This window comes from Rana temporaria, chromosome 4, assembly GCF_905171775.1.
Source record: "Rana temporaria chromosome 4, aRanTem1.1, whole genome shotgun sequence".
NCBI classification, from domain to species: Eukaryota; Metazoa; Chordata; class Amphibia; order Anura; family Ranidae; genus Rana; species Rana temporaria.
In genome coordinates, this window is record NC_053492.1 from 188,295,836 (window position 1) to 188,314,847 (window position 19,012).

At 47.0% G+C, this 19,012-nt stretch overlaps 1 protein-coding gene across 1 annotated transcript in view; it reads left to right on the plus strand.

The window, feature by feature from the left end:
* Nucleotides 1-3,258: 3,258 nt before the first annotated feature.
* Nucleotides 3,259-19,012, plus strand: part of LOC120936835 (probable cation-transporting ATPase 13A4) — a 177,865-nt gene continuing 162,111 nt past the window's right edge. The window contains exon 1 of the mRNA XM_040349541.1: nt 3,259-3,420. Coding sequence (XP_040205475.1) covers nt 3,376-3,420 — 45 coding nt within the window. The 5' untranslated portion in view covers nt 3,259-3,375. The remainder of the gene's footprint in view (nt 3,421-19,012) is intronic.

Sequence of the window (19,012 nt, forward strand, 5' to 3'; positions counted from 1 at the left end):
TCTAAACATAGGTCCATGGTTCATTTATTTATTTAACAGAAAAGGTGAAGTCACAAAAATATGAACCGTAAAGTGACAGTATCTGTGTGTGAATATGTGTAGATAGCTGATATATATGTAAATAAGTATAAAAAAAGTAAAAAGGGGAAAGAACGATGTAGAAAAATCGAGACAGGGAAACGAGGAAATGTACAGAATGGAAATGCAAATGTAAATATGCATCCCATAATGTCCATCCCCTGCCGCCCACACCTCACTCCCCACCGCTCGCTCCTTATCCTAAAAATTGGACACAACGATCGAGTAAAAGAATAAACCCGTTTTTCTAAAATATGAATATAAAGAAGAATGTAAATAATTACTTTTCTCATGTGTAAATTGTAAAGTTAAAGAAATCAAGCCGAAGCTTGATATAAATGTAAATATCAATATTTATATTTGTCGCTCGCGAGTGTCATTAACACCTAGGTGCAGCGAATGATCAATGTGGTTGAATACAATACATATATGTATGGATAGTAATCAAATATAGGAAAAAAATCCTATAAAACGTGAAGTGCTAATTCCCATGGTTTGCTACATTTCTATGTAATATCTGTAAAAATATCTGTAAAAAAAACTTCTGTTACAAACCTATTTTAATAAATTTAACTTATTTAGGAGTAAAAAAAAAAAAAAACAACATTTATGGTATATTTACCTATATTCATCTACTTCAGGGGTGGCAAACACAAGGCCCGCGGGCCGAATCCGGCCCCCGAGACCTTGCCATGTGGCCCGCGCAACGGCCGTCCGTTGCCACTAGTGATGCAACGGATCGTGACCGATCCGTGATCCGCGGAGCGCACCGCTGCCTCGGCCTTAGGAAAGGCCGCGGCTTCGGCCTAGCTCCAGAGCGGTCGGCCATCTTGGTACACCCGGCTCCTATGATGGACGTCCTGGAGATCCAATCACAGGACCGCGGGACGTGTGACGTCCATCATAGGCGCCGCAGACTCCATAAAGCGTCAATTACAAGCCTCCTCGACACCATGCACTAGGGAGCAGAATATGACAACACTAGTGCATGGGTGGGCGGCTCTCCTCTCCTCCCCTCCTTTCTGGCTGGCTGGCTGGATGCTGTGACACATGATGTCAGGTAGGTCAATGTTACATGTATGTCAGGTAGGTCCATGTATGTCAGGTAGGTCCATGTATGTCAGGTAGGTGAGGTCAGTGCATGTCAGGTAGGTCAGGTAGGTCCATGTATGTCAGGTAGGTCCATGTATGTCAGGTAGGTGAGGTCAGTGTATGTCAGGTAGGTCCATGTATGTCAGGTAGGTCCATGTATGTCAGGTAGGTCCATGTATGTCAGGTAGGTGAGGCCAGTGTATGTCAGGTAGGTGAAGTCAGTGTATGTTAGGTAGGTCCATGTATGTCAGGTAGGTCCATGTATGTCAGGTAGGTGAAGTCAGTGTATGTCAGGTAGGTGAAGTCAGTGTATGTCAGGTAGGTTCAGCATACCATGCCGGACCTTCAGAGCTTCTTGACGGAAACAAGGGCTCCTGTGCGCATGCACGAGAGTGACGTCAACGTGACTCCAGCCACTCACAGCACCAGAGCCTGAGAAACCGGAATAAAGGTCGGGGGAAGATATCAGCCCTCTCATCAGTGACCGGACACTGCTAGAAGGGCCTTGTTCTAAGGTAAGTATTTCATAATGTGCTAGTATGGGATGCATACTAGCATATTATGGCATTGTCCTACAGGTGATTCTTTTATTTCTGCAGCAGTTTACTACCGCTTTAAGTCAGCAACATCTGCTGAAAATTAACTATTAAGATACATTGGTAAAAGCCTTTCTACCAAGCTATCCAGGTTGGAGGTTTACTTCTTTCTACACCTGCACATTTATTAGCTTTCACAACTAACTAAGAAAATAGCTATACAAGGTATGTACGACAAAACATTTTTTTGAGACTGAGCTCAATGTAATGTTAGAAAATTGTTTTTAGGGTGAACCCCCGCTTTAAATTTAGGGGAAGAATTTAAAGAAATAGTTAGCACTGCGTTCATCTGAGGCCGCGTACACGTCAAAACCGATGAAAACGGACTGAAGGACCTTTTCATCGGTCCAATCCGATCGTGTGTGGGCCCCATCGGTCTGTTATGCTTCGGTCAAAAAATTTAGAACTTGCTTTAAAATTGAACCGATGGACGCCTAACCGATCGGTCAAAACCGATGGTTAGTATGCAAAAGCATCGGTTACAAATCCACGCATGCTCAGAATCAAGTCGACGCATGCTTGGAAGCATTGAACTCCGTTTTTTTCAGCACGTCGTTGTGTTTTACGTCACCGCGTTCTGACACGATCTGTTTTTTAACCTATGGTGTGTAGGCACATCAGACCATCAGTCAGCTTCATCGGATGGACCGACCATGTGTACGCGGCCTGATTGTGTAAATTTGGGTCTCTGCTGTAGCTTGGCTGTGCCCCGAAAGGCAGGTGGCAGCAGTATGGTCAAGTGCTCTGAGTGCCACTCCTTAACGGCCAGAAGGGGGTTGATCGCCTCGCTGTGCATGCTGGGGTATAAAGGGGGCAGACGCCTTTACCACAAGGTTCTTCCTTGTGTGGCGCCCACCATTGGGGTAGCCATTCCACGACACCCCCACATATGGCCCTCCTGGTCGAGGTGTGCATGGGCAGCAGTGTTCCGGGTTCCGGGACCACGTTGGCCCAGAGAAATTGATCCACTGTGTGGGCTCAGTAATCGACTGGGTCTCCAATTTAGAGGGGGTCCTGAGCTGTGGCAGAGACCTAATCCTAACTTCGAATGACACTCTGGCTGCCAGGCTGGTGAGAGAGGCCTGTCCTAGTGTGCTTTACCCTCTCTGGCTGGAGTGGCAAAGTAAAGTGTCATTGGAAGCAGGATTGTTTCCCGTGTTCAGTTATACCTGGATCTACTGTCTCTTATTTGCTGTCCCTTCACCTCTCTACTGTTTAATTGTTTTTACCCGGCTGGGTAATAAAAGCACAGAAAAGACATTCCCTTACTACAACTCTCATCAAGTACTCTAGACAGCGGAGATACAGAGGTAACGTGCCACCCAAATCAAACCAGCAGCTCCTTCAGGGGTAGTGCTACTGTACAGTTGTTTATTATATTTAAATTTCACATTTTTCCCAACAGTTACCTTGTACAGAGGAATGCTATGAGCACTATGCCTTAAGCATATTCCCTACAATCATCCTTGAAAAACCAGAGCTGCTACAAAAAGGTGGAGTTTGTTGTAGGAGGTGATTAGAGAGGGTGTACACTTGCTATATTCTCCCAAGGCTCATTGAGCAGACAAGTTCCCTCTTTGCGACTTATACTGGAGAACAGCACCCAGAAATGACCACACAGGGGGTTCTTAATGAAGGCCAGGAAAATGAAATGGTATGGCACATTTTCTTTGATCATTTTACATACAAACAGGATAATATTTAATGCACCTCTTCATTTAAATAAACTATGTGATTTAGGACTGAAACATATTGGGTAGAAGTCGGAATAGTTACAACATATAAAGCTCTAGAGAAAGATTATAATGTAATAGTGTAATGTCAGAAAAACTGCAGTGTTACTGAATGTAGCTGAATATCATGTTCCGCAAGTGTTAAAAAGAATCAACAGGTCTTCTGAGCTGGTAACATTCCAAATTCCAAAGTACCAAACCTGCCTTACTTTAATCCCTTCATTTCCCCTCACTATATTGGTCAGTAAAAGTAACCATGGGGTTACAGGTAGGCTCATGCATGTATTAGCCAACTGCCAAATATATTTATTTTTTAATGATGCATAAACATTCATGCCCATTTTGTGGAACATGCATGCTATTATGTAGTTACCTCTGGGGCCATCCTTATTTGGGAAAACAGAGATTGACTGGGTGCAATAAACCCAGAAGGGATCAATAAGCATTGCTACAATTAATCTTACCATCACCTTAGAGATGACACAAGTGTTGCCACTTCCATGACTGGACAATCTAGTGTAAATTTAGTAAGATAGCCTACCTGATTGAATATAAACTGAATGGATTGTTTTGGAATGCTCTCACACTAGATATTATTGGTAACCAAATACTGTATACAATGATTTGCAATGAACTGGTCATTTTTGTATATTGCGTATTGTAAATTGAAGATGTTAGTATGTAGGCAGAAAACCTGTGAAGGATGCCCTTAGTGCTTCCTTGTCCCAGTATCATTTCAATAATTTTAGCTTAAAGTGGAGTTCCACCCATAAATATAACATTACATCAGTAGTTTTAAAAAAATGTCATTAGTCCTTTAAGAATTTTTTTTTTTTTAGATGCCTTCAAAGTGTTGTTGCTAGGCAGAATAGTTAATCTTCCCTCTTCCTGCACCTAGGTGCTTAAGCTTCACCGCACAGACTCCTGGGAATGTAGTGGGTGTAACTTTCCAGGAGTCTGTGCACTCCCCAGTCTCGAAGAATCATGTGACTTGGACAGTACAGGTGCTGAAACCTGATCTGAAACCTATTGCACTGCTTGTGCAGCACTGAGCATGTGCGAGATCTGCAAGGCTGAAATCCAGGAACTCATACAGTCTGGCTTCATGATGCCCACACTTAAGATGGCCCCAGTCAATTTCTATTTTATAAAGTGTCTAAATGCTGTAACAACCTAACAAAACGGACCTTAGTTTACAGACTAACTTTACTAGAATACATTAAGCTTGTGTATTACAGGGGTATTTATATTTAAAAAGTGAAATTGTGTCCGGAACTCCGCTTTAAGTAAATGTATTTTGTGCTGTTTGCATTTAAACAACATATTTGAACAGTGCTTAAAGGGGTTGTAAAGGTTTGTCTTTTATTTTCTAAATAGGTTCCTTTAAGCTAGTGCATTGTTGGTTCACTTACCTTTTCCTTTGATTTCCCTTCTAATGGCCCGTACACACGGTCGGACTTTCGGCCAACAAACTTCAAAATCAACAAGTTTTCAAATTTGTCTGATCGTGTATACGCTCCATCGGACCAACTTTTTCGGGTTTCATCGGACAAAAAGTTCAGTCTGCAAATGGACAAACTTTTCGACAATAAAAGTCAGATGGTGCCTAGTCTGCCTTGTCTGACCATGTGTACAGCAAGCCATCGGACTTTTGTACAAAGTCCGATGCTCAGAACCAATGTTAAAATCAACCAACAATAGCAGAATTTTTTTTGTTCACTTATAGGATTTTTCCATTTTAGGTTTTTGCATCAACGCAGACTAAAATTTTTATTTAATTTTTTTCAAAGTTTAAGTTTAGATGTGTTATGAAAAAATGTCAATGGTTTGTTGTTTTTGGACTGTTTAATTAGTTAATAGTTTTTAGCAGTACAATCTGTTGTATCTGACTCTGAATGTTGGTGGATCTGTGATGGGATGGTCTGTGATGGGGGAGAAGTTTGTTATGGGCAGGGAGTCTGTGATGGGCGGGGAGTCTGTGATGGGGGGGGGGGGAATTTGTGATGAAGGGATTATGCAATGGGGGGGGTCTGTGATGGAGAGGGGTCTGTGATAGGGGAGATCTGTGATGGGATGGTCTTTGATGAGGGGAGTCGGTGATGGGGGATCTGTGATGGAGAGGGGTCTGTAATGAATGGGGGGGGGGTCTGTGACGGGACGGTCTGTGATGAGGGGAGTCTGTAATGAGGTGGTCTGTGATGAGGGGTGTCTGTGATATGTAGTTTGTGGTTTGGAATTGAACATAATGGTATTTCATGTAGACAAGGTGCTGTTGCATGTGAATCCGACTTCCTGATAAATGGAAATTTGTTTTAATTATCATGATATAAAATAATGGATGTTGGGGCCTTTTGGTGGGTGTGATTTTTTATTGGAGGGGTGGGGGGGAGTTAGCATTTCATTCTTGGACTTAAAGTGTTTTTTTTTGTCTGACAAAGACAAAGACATAATGAGCTAGTATGACTAGCATACTAGCTCATTATGAATTACTTACATTAGAGCGAAGCCCCCGCAGCGGTCCTCGTCCCCCCCTCCAGCGGCGACATCTCTCCCGGAGGTTACTTCCGGGTATCGCCGATCCGGCACTGTGATTGGCCGGAGCGGCGATGATTTCACTCCGCGCGGGGAGCCGCTTTTCACAGCATGACCCTGGCTTGAAACGGCACAGAGTGCCCTTTCAAGACGGCGCATGCCCAGAAGGCCGCAACGCTCGGGGACATTGCAAATATCTCCGAGACTGTGTAGGTTTTGGAGATATTGCAAGCACCTACAGGTAAGCCTTAATCTAGGCTTACCTGTAGGTGTAACTTCCCCGAAGGGGTTTACAACAACTTTAAGCACAATGTCTTGGGCCAGCCCTGAATCAGCCATAGTGTTACTCCACCAATTTTGTAGATTACCCTGGTCTAACAAATACTTTTGTCTGGTTGGTCTCATTAACTACTTCAGCCCCGGATCATTTTGCTGGTCAATGACCGGGCCACTTTTTGTGATTCGGCACTGCGTCGCTTTAACTGACAATTGCGCGGTCGTGCGACGTAGCTCCCAAACAAAATTGACGTCCTTTTCTTCCCCACGAATAGAGCTTTCTTTTGGTGGTATTTTATGACCTATGCGATTTTTATTCTTTGCACTATAAACAAAAATAGAGTGACAATTTTGAAAAAAATATGAATATTTTTTACTTTTTGCTATAATAAATATCCCCCAAAAATATATATATAAAAAAAGTTTTTCCTCAGTTTAGGCCAATACATGTTTTTCGTAAAAAAAAACCAAAAAAAAACCAATAAGCGTTTGATTGGTTATAGAGTCTACAAAATAGGGGATAGTTTTATGGCATTTTTATAAAAAAATTTTTTTTTACTAGTAATGGTGGCGATCTGCGACCTTATGGCGGACACATCGGACACTTTTGACACATTTTTGGGACATTGGCATTTTTATAGCGATCAGTGCTATAATAATATGCATTATTGCACCATTCATAGCCGTCTTTACCGCAGGGCAAACGGGGAAGCTGCCCAGGGCCCTGTCACTGTTAGGGGCCCAAAGCAGAGCCGCCCGTTATGCCCGTGTGCTGCCCGCAAATCGGCACTGAAAATCATCAGCGGTGTGCAGCCAGTGCTGCTTTCTTTTTAGATCGAGTAGCGGCCCTGGCCATGGGTGGGTGGGGCCTTGAATTCCACTGACGCTATGGCCCGCCCCTTGCTATGCGTGCAGTGTTTAGTGACCAGTGTACATCGGAGGAGCAGGGGAGGAGTGAGACCGCGGAATGGAGAGGAGTGCTGCCTGGTTCCTGCTTTGTCAAGTGAAACTAGGCAGCGGCTAGCAGTGTGTGTGGACTGTGGAGAATTATTTAGATCAGAGGCTGGAGCTGAGCTTGTCAGGACAAGGTAAGTTCTTCTTTCTCCTTCCCTGGCTCCCTATCCCCATGCCATGTCATGTGTAAAATAGAGGAACTTTTTAAAACACTGACCAGACCTGCAGTCCAGGCTGAGTGAGGCCTCAAAGGACACAGGATAATTTACAGCACATGGCATTACTGTCTATATCGCCCAGAGGCGATTAAGTTTGCATGTGTTGCGCTATATAAGTTTTCATTCATTCATTCATATTTAACTGCTTGATGGGCTTATTTTGGGCCTAGCTGGTTCACATGTATGTGTTTTGGCGGCCCACATTTGCTCAGGCACAGCAGCTTATTCATTTGAATGGGCCGCCATGCCTGCATTTCCTGCAATAAAAAGTGCATGCATCATGTAATAGGCTGCGCACACGGCACATCTATGCCCATCAAGCAATGAAATACAACACTGTCTGTCCATTCTGCTGTGACTTATCTGCAGTTCCTGCACTGTCAAACTTGCTGCATTTTTAGACGTTTAGGTCACGCTTTTAAAAACACAGTGCGTTTGTGTGTGCAAGAACTGCAGGTAAGTAGCATGGTGCAAAAGCAGAATGGATTTCAAGGAAACTATATTTTTAAAATGCTGAATGCACCTTTTTTTCTGCAGGAAACAAAGGCATGGCAGCCCATTCAAATCAAGCATGAAATAGGGCCGCAAAACACATACATGTGAACCAGCCAGGCCCAAAATAAGCTGGAGGGGGGCCCAAAAAAAATGTTTGCCCAACGCCCAAACCATATTAAAGACGGCCCTGGCACCATTGCATTGATTACTGTAAAAATGTCACTGGCAGGGAAGGGGTTAACACTAGGGGGCTTTCAAGGGGTTAATTATGTTCCCTCATTGTGTTCTAACTGAAGGGGGGTGGGGTGGGACTGACTAGGGAAAATGACAGATCGCTGTTCATACATTGTATGAAAATACGCAGGGCCGTTTGAAGGAATTTGGGGGCCCCAAGCAAAATGGACATGGAGGCCCCCCCAACCCGCACGCATGCACGCAAAGCCTACAAGAACCACAGCATAGCGACACAGTATAGAAACAATTACCATAGCTCTCTTTCCATTTTCTTTCTTAACCATCCCATTTCCATCTAAGAGCCCTTTTCACACTGAGCTGCTCATAGCGTCGGCAATAAAACTCTGCTATTTTTACCGCCAACGCTATGGGCGGATTTGCGGCGCATTTCGACCACTAGTGGGGCGGTTTTACCTCCCGCTAGCTGCCGAGAAAGGGTTAAAACCGCCCGCAATGCGCTGCTGCAGAAGCGCATTGCCAGCAGTATAGCTGCCCTGTTCCATTGATTTCAAAGGGAAGCAGCAGTGAAGGAACGGTAAACACACTACTCCTTCTTCACTCCAAAGATGCGACTAGCAGGACTTTTTTTTACCGTCCTGCTGGACGGTAAAAAATAAACGGTAAAAAACGGTAAAAAAAAACGGAGTTAGGCTTACCGGTAACTCTGTTTCTAGGAGTCTTCCAGGACAGCCTCTTGAGACCTTGGGCTCCTCACTCCGGGACAGGAAACACGTACACCCTTTTCTTTAAAGGGCAGTCCTCTAGATCTCCTCCTCAGTTTGCCCGAGAAATACCAGAAGATCCTGAAAGACATAGTCTACTAACACATCGTTAGATCATTTTATATCTTCACCACAATTCCAGTTCCTAACAGACACCGGGTGGGAAAAACTCCGGCTGTCCTGGAAGACTCCTAGAAACAGAGTTACCGGTAAGCCTAACTCCGGTTTTTCTCTAGTCGTCTTCCAGGACAGCCTCTTGAGATGACAAGCAAGAAACTTACTGGTTTTTAGGGTGGGACCACTGTCTGGAGGACCCTTCGTCCGAAGGCCTGATCTTTGTCTGACAGCAGGTCCAACCGGTAATGTCTTGCAAAGGTTGAGCAAGATGTCCAGGCTGCCGCCTTACAGATCTCTTCCGGGAAAGCTCCTGCTCTTTCTGCCCAGGAAACCGCCACTGCCCGTGTAGAATGTGCTTTAACTGTAGGTGGTTCCCTACCCCCTAACGTATATGCTTCTACAATCAACATCCTGAGCCACCTGGCAATAGAGGATTTAGACGTTCTGTGACCCTTGCGGGCACCTGAGAAGTTAACAAAAAGTGAGTCACATAATCTAAATTTCTTTGTGACATCTAAGTAAAATAAAAGATTTATTTTTACATCCAATAAGGACAAGAATTCCCCTTCATCATCGTCTGAAGAGGAAAACAAGGTTGGTAGGACAATGTCCTGAGTCCTATGAAAGGTAGAGGCTACCTTGGGTAGGAAGCTAGGATCCGTCCTAAGGACTATCCTATCGTCAAACACAGTTAGGAAGGGCTCCCTAATAGAGAGGGCCTGAAGATCGCTGACTGTCCTGGCTGAGGCTATAGCCACTAGAAAGACTGTTTTAAGAGTAACATGTTTCAGGGAAGACTCCTCCAGTGGTTCAAAAGGTTTGTTAGTAAGAGCCTTCAATACCAAGGACAGATCCCAAGAGGGACAGGCTCTAATCCTAGTTGGATTAGATCTTGTCAGACTTTTGAATTTTTTTTTGACGAAGCGATCCTGTTGAAGAGGAACGTCCAAAAAAATACTTAAGGCAGCCACCTGTACTTTGAGAGTGCTGACTGATAAGCCTAGGTCCACCCCTGCCTGCAAAAACTCTAGTACTACTGGAATGTCAGAATGATTCATTCCTTGCTGTATCTTCCAGGAATTGAATTTTTTCCACACCTTATGCCCCGTACACACCATCACTTTATGTGATGAAAAAAAATGACGTTTTTAAAAACGTCACTTTAATTGACCGTGTGTGGGGGAAAACGTAGTTTTATGTCTTCTAAAAAACGACCAAAAAAAATTGAAGCATGCTTCAATTTTATGTGTAGTTTTTCAAAACGTCAACTTTTACTTCACAGAAATTGACCGTGTGTAGTAAAAAACGTCGTTTAAAACGAAGTTTTTTCACCTGCGCATGCCCAGAAGCTACTTATGAAGCAAGCTTCAATGGAAAAAGTGGTGAGAACGTAACCTCGCTTTGCTAGAACATTGTGAGAAAAACGATGGTGTGTAGGCAACTTCGTCTTTGAAAATTGAAGTTTCAAAAACGTCATTTTTTACTTCACAGAAAATGTCGTTTTTTTTCATCACATAAAGTGATGGTGTGTACGGGGCATTAGAGTATATTGCTCTAGTTACAGGCTTGCGACACCCTAAGAGGGTCGTGACAACTTTATCCGAGAAACCCTGTGCTTTCAATAGTTGCTCCTCAGAAACCAGGCGGTTAGTTTCAGGTTCTTTATCTGAGGATGAAGGACTGGACCTATGGATAATAGATCTACTTTTTCTGGAAGTGTCCAAGGTGGATACAGGGCCAGCCTCCTCAGGCTGGCGAACCATGGCCGCTTGGGCCAGAAAGGCGTGATCAGAATCAGATCCGCTGGTTCCCTGAGAAATGTTTGAATTACCCTGGGGATCAACCTCACTGGAGGGAATGCGTATGCCAGGCTGAAATGCCAAGGATGTGAGAAAGCATCTATCCCCTTCGCTCTGTCTTGTGGGTGAATGGAAAAGTATGTTGTAACCTTCCTGTTCCCCTCTGCTGCAAACAGGTCCACCTCTGGTAGTCCCCAGAGCGACACTATCTGGTGGAAAATCTCTTAGTCTAGAGACCACTCGTCCTGGCATACTACTTGTCTGCTGAGAAAATCTGCCAGGGTATTTAGAGAGCCCTTTAAGTGTACTGCTGAAAGGTGCACTAGATTTTTCTCTGCCCAGATCAAAATCTGTGTAGCCGTTGCCTGAAGGGCTGGGCTCCTTGTGCCTCCTTGCTTGTTTATATAAGCTACTGTGGCAGCGTTGTCCATTCTGACTTGTAGATGCTGACCCACTAGATAGCACTTGAAGTCCTGAATGGCTTTTAGGACGGCCAGCAGTTCTTTTTGGTTCGATGACCGAAGGACCTCTGAGGACGACCATTGGCCCTGGGTCCAAGCTTCTCCCAGGTGGGCTCCCCAACCCCCCCTGCTGGCGTCGGTGGTCAGTACCAGGGCTGCTGGAGGATCCCAGAGAAGACCCTTGTCCAGGTTTTCTCTGGCTCTCCACCACCATAGATTTCTTTGGATGCTCTTTGGGATAGGCATTGGAAGGTCCAAATCCTCCTTCCTGCCATTCCAATGTTTGAGCATGAGTGCCTGAAGAGGACGCAAATGAAATCTGGCCCAGGGTACCGCCGGGAAACAGGCCGACATCAGACCCAGAACTCGCATAACTTGCCTTATGCTGATCTCCTGATTCGTCTGGAGGAGAGCAACCGCCTGATCCAGTTTGAGAATTTTTTCCTGGGGAAGGAAAACCTTCTTTTCTACTGAGGATATTCTGTATCCCAGATACATTACCTCCTGGGATGGCATCATCTGCGACTTCTCCTCGTTGACCAGCCAACCCAAGGAACGCAGGAAAGACAGGGCTACAGTAGGTGTTTGTGATATTGTGTTTTTAGCACGACAGCATCGCGCTGATTCTCGGCGACATGGTGCCGAGATCTCGCCGACATCTCGCCCTCACTGGAATAGTGACAGCACATCCCAGCAAGCACGTCATAGAAGCGACGGGAGATCCGACTTGGATTCCCGCCAATTCTACACGTGTGCGGCGTTTGTTATGAATCCTGAGGGGGAAGTCCCCGCCGGATTTTAAATAAAAATCCGGCATGGGTTCCCCCCTCAGGAGCATACCGGGCCCTTAGGTCTGTTATGGGTTGTAAGGAGAGCCCCCCCTATGCCGAAAAAAACGGCGTAGGAGGTCCCCCTACAATCCATACCAGACCCGTATCCAAAGCACGCTACCCGGCCGGCCAGGAAGGGAGTGGGGACGAGCGAGCGCCCCCCCTCCTGAGCTGTATCAGGCTGCATGCCCTCAACATGGGGGGGTTGGGTGCTCTGGGGCAGGGGGGCGCACTGCGGGGGCCCCCCACCCCAGAGCACCCTGTCCCCATGTTGATGAGGACAGAGCCCCTTCCCGACAACCCTGGCCGTTGGTTGTCGGGGTATGCGGGCGGGAGGCTTATCGGAATCTGGGAGCCCCCTTTAATAAGTGGGCCCCCAGATACCGGCCCCCCACCCTAAGTGAATGGATATGGGGTACATCGTACCCCTAACCATTCACCTGTAGGAAAAATGTCAACGTTAATAAACACACCACACAAGGGTTTTTAAAATAATTTATTTTTCTGCTCCGGAGGCTCCCCCTGTCTTCTTTATTAGCTCTTTTACCAGGGGGAGCTTCTTCTTTGACGTCTTCGGGTGGGTGGGGGCCGCCATCTGGTTCTCTTCCACCGCCGGGGGGGTCGCTTTTAAAAAAGCCCCCACCCCCCGGCGGGTTTCCTCCGGCGTCTTCGGCGGGGGGGCTTCTTCTTCCGCTATCCCGACGGGTCTTCTCCGCTATCCGGGGGGTCTTCTCAACTCTCCGGGGGTCTCCTTCTATGTTCGCCGCTCTCCGCTGTTGACTCGGCGCACCCCGGTTCTTCCTCTCGCTGTCCGGTGCCTTCTTCTTCCGTGCTGTACGTCTTCTTCTCCTTCCGTGCTGTGAGTTCTTCTTCCGTGCTGTGACGTCATGTTCTTCACTTCTCTTCTTCTCCCGATGTTGACACGTCGCCTTTCCTCGCTGCAATGATGGGTGCGCGGCTTGCATCGGATTTATATAGACCTCACAATCCCATCATGCTCTGGTACCTACCCATGTGATACCTACCCACGTGGGTAGGTATCACATGGGTAGGTACAGAGCATAATGGGACTGTGAGGCCTATATAGGTCCGATGCAAGCCGCGCACACGTCATTTCAGCGAGAAGAGCCGGCGTGTCAACATCTGGAGAAGAGAAGAAGATGACGTCACAGCCCAGAAGAAGAATACGTCACAGCACGGAAGAAGATGTACCCCATATCCATTCACTTAGGGTGGGGGGCCGGTATCTGGGGGCCCACTTATTAAAGGGGGCTCCCAGATTCCGATAAGCCTCCCGCCCGCATACCCCGACAACCAACGGCCAGGGTTGTCGGGAAGGGGCCCTGTCCTCATCAACATGGGGACAGGGTGCTCTGGGGTGGGGGGCCCCCGCAGTGCGCCCCCCTGCCCCAGAGCACCCAACCCCCCCATGTTGAGGGCATGCAGCCTGGTACGGCTCAGGAGGGGGGGGCGCTCGCTCGTCCCCACTCCTTTCCTGGCCGGCCGGGTAGCGTGCTTTGGATACGGGTCTGGATTGTAGGGGGACCCCCTACGCCGTTTTTTCGGCGTAGAGGGGGCTCTCCTTACAACCCATAACAGACCTAAGGGCCCGGTATGCTCCTGAGGGGGGAACCCATGCCGGATTTTTATTTAAAATCCGGCGGGGACTTCCCCCTCAGGATTCATAACAAATGCCGCACACGTGTAGAATTGGCGGGAATCCAAGTCGGATCTCCCGTCGCTTCTATGACGGCTTTGTCTCTATCGCGGCAAGCCAGCTCGGCGCTGGCTCCCGCGATGGGGCTTGTAGGTGCTCAATCTCGCCGAGAAAGGGAGCGAGATTGACACAATATCGCGTGCACCTACTGTACCTTCAGGTCGCTCTCTAACTGATGACCTGACGGGGCTATGAACAAGAGATCGTCTAGGTAAGGTACTATTGTTACTCCCTGGAGTCTCAGGGGTGCCAAGGCCTCTGCCAGGACTTTGGTAAAAATCCTTGGCGAGGATGACAGGCCAAAGGGGAGGGCCCTGAATTGAAGATGTTTGGTAGCAGAACCCAGTTTCACCGCTAGACGCAGGAATTTTTGGCATTCCTGACGAATCGGAATGTGTAAATATGCGTCCCGTAAGTCCACAGTGGCCATATAACACTTTGGGAAGATCAGACTGGTGACTGAAAATATCGATTCCATTCTGAACCATTTGTACCGGACCCATTTGTTGAGGGGTCGAAGGTTCAAAATTAGCCTGTACTTTCCTGAGGGTTTTTTCACTACAAAGACGTGTGAATACACCCCCTGACCTTCCTCCTCCTGGGGAACTTCCGTCAAAACCCTTTGGTCCAAGAGGTCCCCTAAAAGGAGACCCAGGGCCTCCGCTTTCTCCCGGTCTCTGGGAGGTTGAGTGACCAGAAATATCGGGGGAGGGGGAGCTGAAAATTCCAGCCTGTAGCCGTTTTCTATGAGGTCGTGTACAAACGGACTGACTGTCGATTCTGTCCATTGTGAGAGGAATTACCCCAGTCTTCCTCCCACAGGGACCTGAGTGTCACTGGGATTTGGGGGGAACCTGAGGAGGGTTAAACACGATTCCTCCTCTTCCACGTCCCTTTTGGCCCGACCAATGTTTTTTAGGATGTGAATCCCGGTCTTTCTGGTTTTGCCTAAACCCTCGAAAAAAGCGTTTGTTTCCTTCTTTCTTTTTTCTTTCCGGAAAGGCTTTCTTTTTATCTTGTGTCCTTTCTAGTGCCTCCTGGAGACCCGGACCAAATAAGTGATTGCCAGAAAAAGGTAAGCCACAGAGTTTTAATTTAGATGCAGCGTCCCCGGTCCATGTCTTCAACCAGACCGACCTTCTGGCTGCGTTGACTAACGCTGCGGATCTGGCTGCTAGCTTCACCGATTCGGAGGAAGCATCAGCTAGGAAGCCAGCCGCCTTCAAGAGCAACGGGAAGGATTTTAAGATCTGTTGCCTGGAAGTACCAGCAGTGATATGTGCTTGGAGCTGATTGAGCCAACACTCCAAGTTTCTGGCTACACAGGTAGCCGCCAACGCTGGTTTAAGCGCAATGGTGGAAGCATCCCATGCCCTTTTTAAAAGGATATCACCCCTTTTATCCATCGGATCTTTAAGTGATCCAAGGTCATCAAAGGCCAAGTCAGTTCTTTTTGATACCCTGGCCAAAGGCGCATCCAGCTTTGGAACTTTGTTCCAGGGGAGCGTTGCGTCTTCCTCAAAAGGAAACCTACGCTTTAAGTTCCCTGCAAAAAAAGGTCTTTTTTCTGGCTCCTCCCACTCCAACAAGATCGTTTCTACCAACGACTTATGAACAGGAAAACACCTGGTTTTTACAGCACTACCTTGGTAAAGCTGGTCGTGCTTAGATAGCTGGACCTGTTCCTCTCGGATCTCTAGGGTTTCATATATGGCTTTAAGCAAGTCTCCCACATCTTCTAGAGACAGCCTATATCTAGTCCCCCTGGAGGAGTCTTCCTCTAGCTCAGAGCCAGAAGCTGAATCTACCTGAGAGGAAGCCTGGGACTGAGTGGACCCTCCTGCTTCCTCCTCCTCATGCTCATCCCCTTCGACCGGAGCTGCCAAGGACGGAGCACTAGGGGTCCTGTAAACCGGGGAAGGCATCTGCATCCTATCCATCATTCCCCTGAAAGATCTAAAAGTGGATGCCAGCTCATATTTTACAGATGATAAGACTTTTTGGCATTCTGCCACAGAGTCGTCTTTTACCAGACTGGAGATGCACTCTATACATAGAGGCTTTTTCCAGCTGGAACCCAATTTTTCCCCACATACAGCGCACTTTCTTTTAGGGGCTTGGGCTGGCGTTTTGTCCTGAATTTTGACCTAAAACCAAACAAACACCATAGGAGTTGTTAAAATACATAGAAAAAAGCCCCCTGACAACCACACCGTGTGTCAGAAAAAGAAAGTGCTGGGGAGCCCTCCACCACAGGTTCCCCACCCAGGGAGAGAAAAAAAGGTCCTGAGATATATTTAGACCAGGTCCCCCAAGGTAAGGAAAAGTCAGCCTAGCCCCCCTTACCTGGGAGACGCCGGAGCCGGTGGACCCGGAGTCTGTGGCCAGCCTCGCTTCCTCCATCGGTCCTGTGTCCTTAAACAGCCCGGCTGCGTTTGGAACACACCGCTCCGTGTGCCTTCCTTCCACTGCCGCGCCTATGTCAAATGGGACTAGGTTTCGACGGCGCCCCTTGATGATGCCGTTCCAGTGACGCACTTCCGCCCTCCCGCCCCTCAGCGCCGCTCCGGAAGGGTCTGCAGTGCAGAGCGGCATGGCACAGCCAGCGTCTCTCGCCGCCGCCATAGCTGCTGTACCGCGATGTGCTCTGTGAGGAGGCCAAACGCAACAGGTACTGGGTACTGCGGGGGGGGGGGGGGGTGCCGCCATCAAGGGTTCCCACTCTCTCTGAGCTTTAGACAGCAGTGAAATCGGTGACCTTCTCTTCCTAGCAGGAGCAGAGGGGTACCAGGCAGAGAGGGAAATCCAGCATTTTTAAAAAGTCCCTAAAACGTGCTCCTTCCCTTCTGGCAGGAAACCCAATAACTGAGGAGGAGATCTAGAGGACTGCCCTTTAAAGAAAAGGGTGCACGTGTTTCCTGTCCCGGAGGGAGGAGCCCAAGGTCTCAAGAGGCTGTCCTGGAAGACGACTAGAGAAAATATATTTTTGCAAAAAGCTTTAATAAATATTACCTGATTCAAAAAAGAAGCAATATGATGGAAATGGGAATTGGGTGATAAAGAAAATGGAAAGAAAGCTATGGTAATTAAATATTTTGTTTATGATATGTAAGATAATATCCATCCAGGTAGGGCTTTTATCACTGGAGACAATTGAGCAGCTTCTTAAGGGCGGTTTGCATGCGCTATTTTTAATGCTATAGCACCTGCAATACGCTCCAGTTTGAAAGGGATCTGATTGCTTCTTTTTTGAATCAGGTAATATTTATTAAAGCTTTTTGCAAAAATTTACAAAGCAGAGAAAAGACTCTACAGTAGAGTCTACTGTAGAGTCTTTTCTCTGCTTTGTAAATTTTTGCAAAAAGCTTTAATACATATTACCCGATTCAAAAAAGAAGCAATACGATGGAAATGGGAATTGGGTGATAAAGAAAATGGAAAGAAAGCTATGGTAATTAAATCTTGTAAGATAATATCCACCCAGGTAGGGTTATTATGGTCAGCTTACATATTTTTGTAATGACTGACTCTCCCGTGTTTTTAACCCCCCTCCCTACCTTGTACCGCACGGCAGCCAGCAGGAGATTTAGTTTGTTGTTCCCGGCCGGCCGTACTGAAAGGAAGTGAGTGCACTTCCTGTCAGTCCGGCCAGGAACAACAAACTGAATCTCCTGTACCGCGTGGAGAAAGGCTAAAGCTTATAGGACGTTGTGGCGTGGCAAGGGCTGAAGATTTGTTATGTATAAATCGCACGGTGTGTGTATGATATCCTTCCTGCTGCCTGTGCCTCTTCAAGCCGCTGGATACTGTGGCCCGCCCTGCTGGGGCCCCAGGCCAGCTCGGGGCCCCAAGCAATTGCTTGTTTTGCCTGTCGTGTTGGGACGGGCCTGAACATACGATCAGTCATTTCTCCCCCTGACAGAACAGGAAGCTGTGTGTTTAAACATACAGCTCCCAGTTCTCGCTCTGTCACGAGCGATCGTGGGTGCCCGGTGGTGATCGTGCTGCAATGCAAAATCACGTTATATTACGTGTGTAGCGCTCACCCCCGAAGGAGCCGCTGGTGATTGATTGGGCCTGTACTCTGTTCTAACACCCCCAATAATTTGGTCTCACTCCCCTCGACACAGCTGTGGTGCAGTGCTGGTGTGAAGCTCGATAATAAAAGACAGGTGAATAGACACAGATTATATTCACTTTACCTGTGATGTTACCCGGGCATACACTGTTACACCTGTTTGGAGAATTAACAAGCCTCACAATAAATTGTGTTAAAACAAAAGGTAGATTTACTAGAATAGGTTTTATCGTTAACATGGAACCACAATTGGTATACAATAATGAGACAAGAGATTGTAGGTGGCAATCGCCTGAGAGCCACCTGTATTGCTTCAGCAGGAGCGTCTCCAAGTGGGACTAATGCTCAGACAACAACCTCAGCACTGAGCACCTTCCCAATTCCAGCACACCATGTAGACACTATGAAACCCACTATGCGGCACACAGTATTTGGCAAGAATGATATATCACAGTATAATTAACTCAATATTCCCCCTACAGTCTCTAGTAAGTGGTAACAGCACTGCAAGGCCTTGCGGTAAGAATACAGTATAGTCTCTGGTCTTCTTCTTTCGTCTGTCTTCTGCTAGCTATTGTGAGACAAAGATTGTAATCCAAAGGGTTCTCCGATCAATAAAGCAATGTAGAACAACATAGAACAGTAGCTTAAATTGTGAAAAATATCTGTGTACTCCTCCTTAGAAATGTACCTCCAGCGATAGTCACTAAATAATTAAATCAGGCTTCAGGCCTGTGCACAGGTGACTCTATTGAACTGAACTGTTCCGTGGAACTACCGGTTCCAGCAACACTAAGCAATCAGTCTAGGTGTGTGAAAAGCAGTACAAAGTTCTGGGCATCAGCCCTCTCACCACACAAGGCTCAGACAGATGCCTCCGTCCACAGGATCTCAGTCCACACTGTCACGTTGTTCTGTTTCACAGAAGACAGGGAGTCCTCAGTTACCTCCTTCAAGGGTCTCTGGTTCGACCACACTGCTAATCCAGCACGCTGTGGTGTAAAGCAGAACCACAGGCTGCTGTTCTGCTCCGCACGATGTAGGCCCAAGCTCTATGAAACACACACACATACAGAGCTC